General features: G+C 49.4%; 1 protein-coding gene across 4 annotated transcripts in view; it reads right to left on the bottom strand.

Moving 5' to 3' along the window:
* Positions 1-1,484: 1,484 nt before the first annotated feature.
* TLE5 (TLE family member 5, transcriptional modulator) overlaps positions 1,485-6,000 on the bottom strand; it is a 39,735-nt gene continuing 35,219 nt past the window's right edge. For 2 of the 4 annotated variants that reach the window (XM_078669650.1, XM_078669652.1), the window contains one exon: positions 1,485-2,525. In XM_078669650.1, coding sequence (XP_078525776.1) covers positions 2,307-2,525 — 219 coding nt within the window. In that variant the 3' untranslated portion in view covers positions 1,485-2,306. The remainder of the gene's footprint in view (positions 2,526-6,000) is intronic. The other 2 variants (XM_078669651.1, XM_078669653.1) reach the window with 1 other exon arrangement.

Here is a 6,000-nt window from a genome sequence, read left to right as displayed (position 1 = left end):
AATTCCGCCGCAGTGCGCCGGGTTTAATGAGTGGGCGGGGCCACGTCAGCCAACTGACGTGCGCAGCACTACGAAGGTAGTGCGCGCGACAGCCGTTGGCCGACAAGCACGCAAGGGGCTAAATAACCTTTATAGTGTTTTTTCCGGCAGCAGCACAGATGGGAGGGCAGTTCTTAACCTACGTGGATTTTTAGGCCTGGCTTAACACTGCAACAGTCTTCTGATCTGTTAATCTACACAATTATTATTCTACAATTCTATGCTTCTACTCAAATGCATATCCATTCCCAGGCTATCTGCTAGTAATACTTTCTATTACCATACAACATGCTTTTAAAACCAGACCTACTGGCATTGCCAATGCTTCTTTTTAACTGATTCGAGCATGTGCTCTCCCTTGCTTCTTGGAAACCATCTACAAAGGCAGCAGCGGCGGCTCCTCTGCTAAGGCGGTGAAGCGTCGCCCCACTGTTCTGGAAGCAGTTTCAAAAGGAAAACTAAAATAATAATGACTAATGTTATGATCATTTTAGTTTTCCTTCCGGCTTAGATGTCGGGCTGGGCTGGCCGGAGCAGGGGGGAGGAGTGTTAGGCACACTCTAAAGTGCACAGGACGGTTTGGCCGGCCCTCTTCGGCTGGCCACAGTCCTGCACACTTTGCATGTTCCCCACCAGCCTGCATTTCACAGCCTGGTAGGGAACATGCACAGCCTCCCTGTAGCCATCTCAGCACTGAATCACGGCTCAGACCAATCACAACACTGCATTGCAGCGTTGTTATTGGCCAGGGGATTCTGGGAGGCTGTGTGCTTTCTGTTGCGGAGAAGACGTTGGAAGAGAGGCGGCGGCACCCAGGTAAGTCTTTATTTGATTGTTTTACCCCCCCCCCCCCTGCAATCCCTCTCCCCAGTTCAGTAGCAGACACTACTGAAAGGGAGACACTTCTATGAGCATCAGCTGCTGGCAGAGCTCAGTTTATCCTGAACTGCAATTCTTACCACCCACGTCCCCAAGGACACCGACCACAGCACGGACCCTGGCGTGCGCCCACTGCAAAATAAACAGCACCCTGGCAAAGGCAATAGGTCTTACCTTTTGGTGTTGACAATGCTGTTCCGCATTCGCAAAACGAAAACAAAATATCTATACATGCATGCATCATGATGCATACACATGTAGGAGTCATGATGCTATGGCTGCAAACTGAGATTGTATCTACACATTACCATGAAGCCAACACCATTTATTATTTTACCCATCCAGGATAGTGAATGCCAATCTTCGAGGAGCAAATAAAAAAAAAATGGGTGCTCACAAATGCATCTTTACAGAAGAAGCAAATCAGTAGCACGAAAACTGAACAAATTAAAACCGTAAAAATCTTTCAAGGAAGTGAATTCTTCACACGCATTAGTTGGATATTTCACTTTTCGCAAAACAAACTTGCAAACATCATTATAAAACAATAATGGAGTCCAAGGGCATCATCCTTCACACCTCTTTATTGAAAAGACAAGCAGAGTGTCCAAGAGTACTCGTCCCAGTAACATTCAAATCTTTTTATACATTTTTTTTGTTGCTGTTGCTGCTTTTAGTATAGATTAAAGACAAGTAAATGAAACAGGATCCTCTACGTGACTATGTACAAACACAAGTAGCTGGAAAGACACTAGGTTACGGAAATAAAACCTCTGATGAGAGAAAGCTGCAGTATCATTTGGGGTGCTCGCTCCCCGGCAGAGATCTCCCACCCACTCCTAATGCAAGATTGACTGGCGATGATCCATGTGGGCACCATGAGAGATCACACAAGAGGGCGGGTTCAGATTAGCTCAGCACCCTTGATCAGAGGCATGCATGGTGGCGGTCTGCACAGAGGTTTCGAAAGACTTGAGGGATCCGATTCTTGAGCCAGCATAGGGATCGCTTACAGCCAGCTACATGCACCTCAAACACGCACTCGCCCACACGCACGGTCCACTCTGGTAGTGGTACTGTGTGCATCAACTGCTCTCCAAGTGGTCAAGGACTGGCCTAAGGTACATTATTGGACCCTGAAAATGGACAGCGGACACTGGGGCCCAGGTGTGGCACAGAGTGCCTCATGCCACGCGGGGGCGGGACAAACGCTGTGGAGTGCAAACTCTGTACCTGTTGAGATTTCTCCAGGTCTGGTGGCTTTTGGGGCAGACTGCTGCTGGGCTGGACTGGACTGTCAGTTACAATAATTACAGCAGCTGCACCTGGGATTGGCCAAAGTGATACTGCGTCTTCAGTTGCAATCTCTCCTCCCTCTATGCGCCCCATTAATCGGATTTGTCGCCCTCATCGTCCGGGTGGGCATCGCCGTCATGGCCGTTCTTGTCCTCCTTGGTCAGGTGGCCCTGCGAGCCCAGGGCAGAGAGGGAAAGGAGCCCGGTGCTGCTGCTGACCGGCAGCGATGCAGCCTGCAGCCCGACAGGTAGCGGGGTCAGGGGCAGGGCCAGAGCCTGGAGCTGCGAGAGTTGGTGAGCCTGAAGCTGCTGCTGTAGAGAAGACAAGGAGGAGAGAAGGAGGAGAGAAAACAAGATTTGTCACTTGGAAAAAGTGGGTCACATCCCATAGCGAGTGCATTCCTGAAGGGCGCGTTATGATTTACCCCGAGTCGTCTATACCGTTCAATGCTTTGTCAATGAGCAGACATGATACTCTTCCTGGGAAGTCAGGGGAAGCATGCTGTAGGGAGGTCTTCCTATGTTTCTACTCACAACTAGAACACAAAGTACTTTGAGTCAAATCAAAGAAAATATGCTTATAGTAGCATGCAGAAGTCTGGTATAGCCCAATCCCTCCATCACACACCCTATAATGGACCGAACATGCTCAGGACACTGCCTGCAGCAGATGCTACATACTTCCCAGAGAAGAGTCACTAAAGTAGTACACCAGTGGAAGCTGAGAAAGGGTATCTGACACACACCAGTGACACCTCCTGCCACAGAAAAGATCCTAAGGGTGATGAAGAGCACGCACAGATATGCAAGCAATAGTCGGTGGTCGAAAGGCGCTACAACATTGGCAAAACCGTGGCACCTAGTCTCAATTCACAAGAAGCCACTGCTAGGGACCCTTCGCTGTACTTTTCAAACAGAGAGGCCTTGTAGGTTCGAGCAAGAGCGGACTCCAGTTAAAAGACACGATCCTAAGAAGCAGGGCGTAACGCATAAAAGACAGACAGAATCCACATTGTCTCAATTACGCTGCAGCACAATCTCTGCAACGAATACCCTGGAGGTAGGACTGTACTATTCACAAACAACTACATGTTATCTTGTTTCGCAAAGTTGAGAACAAAAGTTCTCTTACTGGTCCTTGCCATCTCAGCTCCCGCCAAATGCACAGAAGAGAAACAACACTAAGGGGGTTGTTTAGAGTCTGGCAGATGTCCCATCTGCCCTACTCAGCATGTATCCCCAAGAATAAACTCCATTGAACAGACAAGATGGCTGCCAGTGTTTGGGCCATGTCCAGCATCCGTCTAAACTCTAGATAACCCCCATTTGCTTTGTTTCTTCACCAATAAACAACCAGAAAAAGTGTTCTCCGGGTTATAAGCCACTGCTGATCTTCCCAAGTGAGCAATCTCTGATGGGGCAGTCTACACTGATGTTAAGGGTGTTTTCCAACTTGTGCTTCCCAAGCGTGTCCTATTCGAGTATTCAACCCTTTCTGCCTCAGCACTGTCCGCATGGAGCCTCTAATCACACGAGGCCTACAATTATCTTGGAAACTGCTTATAACCTTTGTATTCCAGGCCCACAAGCATGTCATATGACGTAGGAAGACAGTAATCAAAACATGCCCTGCTTGAGAACTAGCACTGGTCAGGTTTAATCCTGTATCAAGGACATTAGTGCGGACACCAACCATAAAGAGACAGCATCATTCAGTCTACCCCTGGTGCTACCAGGGTGAGGTCACCAAAAACAAGTGGTTGCTAGTACTTCCCTTGCTCACATCACTGGGAATCTTTGGAACCTCTCAAGGCACATAAAGGCTGGATCATGGATTACAGACACTGGCATGTAGTATCTCCCTCTACATCTGCTCCACTGAGTAACGCTCACATCCTGAACAACACCAACAGCTGGAGGACAACTACCGGGGAAAGATATCTTCAGTCTAAAGATAGACGTACTGGAACTGAAACTCAGGCGGGGCAACTGAGAGCATAAAAAGACATATGAAACAAAGGTGGCACCGAAATAACCCAGAAAAAGAGTCAATCACCAAACTAGTTCAGAATAAGGAGATAAAGTCCCTCTTTAACATCAGCAAGACTTGAACAAACAGGAAGCCAAAAAGGAACCATCCTTCCCTTGTCTACAACTCGCTCAATCAGTGGAATTAAAAGTGGAACGTCCATTATATATGCCATTACCACCCTGAGCTGTGCAGGGGCACAGCAATCCACCAAGACAGTACTACAGGTGAGCCAGGAGCGATCAACGACACGCCAGCCATTTCAAGGACACGTGCCAGCTGCACACTCAACCTCAATCACACCACGTCCGTTGCAAGGATTGACCAATAAGCCACTTCTTTCTCAAAACCACCTCCCTTCCCCTTTTCACCAAACTTTGGGAGGACGAGGGCCTGACAAGGGAGAACTCTTCCTTCCTGACCAGACAGCACAGTGAAGTAGGAGCTGCCCTCTTGATGTCGAAAGCAGCGCTGGCGCTAGCGTGAAGTGTGAATGCACATGCATGACTCGACTCAACCATTAGACCCATGTGGAGAGTCGCAAGCCTGCGGGAGGCTTCAGTTTACCAGCTTGGCCATGAAGACCACCATCTGGGGCTAGGCCATCAAAGATGGCAACACACGCAAATCTTTAAAGCCCGAAACAAGTAAACAGCTATGGAGGCTGGACCAAGAGGTAACCCAGCAGCTGACCACTAATGTGGCTTTCTTCCAAATACACCTTAAAAAACAAAACATCCGAGCTCTCCTCCCAGTACCAAGCCAGTTCTGCTCTTAGGATTTTTTTTCCCTAAACACAGATAAGGCTGTACGGACTCCCTACAGCTTCATTCTTCAGCGCACCCATCGCTACTGGCAGCCTCCACTTCAGGCCCTTCTATCCACATTACTCTATACTTCCAGCTAGCATCACTCAAGCAGCCACCAGGTGTACAACTCTGCCACCCATCCTGCACCGTCCGTTCATAACTGCTCCAACCTCAGGCCTTGGGTCAATCCGTTTTTGGCACAGCTGGGGCGGAGGGTGCTGCTAAGTATAGTGGCAAAGACCAGGAGCACATACAACAACGAGCCAGAGGAGTCCAAGCCAATGAGTAGCGGCATCTCCTACAGGAGAAGGGTGTGTAACACTACCTGTAAAGAGGAGCCCTCGAGTCCCCACAAACAGGTGGAGCTCTTGACAGGATATCAAGCAGGTAGTGTACAGAAGCACCTGCAAACAAACACAGGGCTTCCATCACCAATGAAGGTAGACAGCAAACTCACATAAGCATGCTCACCAGGAGAGCAAAGTCACATTCTTTCACCACCAGGATGGGTAAGAAAAATGCATCGCTAGAAAAAAAGTTAGCTTAAATTCTCTACAGCAAAGTAGACCCAGATGTAGAGTAGTCACAGTCACTGCACTCCAGTATCTCAATTACCACCGACAGCGCCAGCCGCGATCCCTGCCCGCTGGCATCTCATCTACCACCGACAGCACCAGCCGCGGATACGGCCCTCCGGCATCTCAACCACAGACAGCACCAGACGCGGACACTGCCCATCGGTATCTCATCTACCACCGACAGCACCAGCCACGGACACTGCCCTCCAGCATCTCAATTACCACCGACAGCACCAGCCGCGGACACTGCCCTCCGGCATCGCAATTACCACCGACAGCACCAGCCACAGTCACGGCCCTCCGGCATCTCATCTACCACCGACAGCACCAGCCGCAGACACTGCCATCCAGCATCTCAACCACAGACAGCA

The sequence above is a fragment of the Lissotriton helveticus genome, chromosome 12, assembly GCF_964261635.1.
Source record: "Lissotriton helveticus chromosome 12, aLisHel1.1, whole genome shotgun sequence".
Taxonomy (NCBI): domain Eukaryota; kingdom Metazoa; phylum Chordata; class Amphibia; order Caudata; family Salamandridae; genus Lissotriton; species Lissotriton helveticus.
Note: the sequence above shows the minus strand (reverse complement) of the source record. Positions and strands in the feature narration are given on the sequence as shown.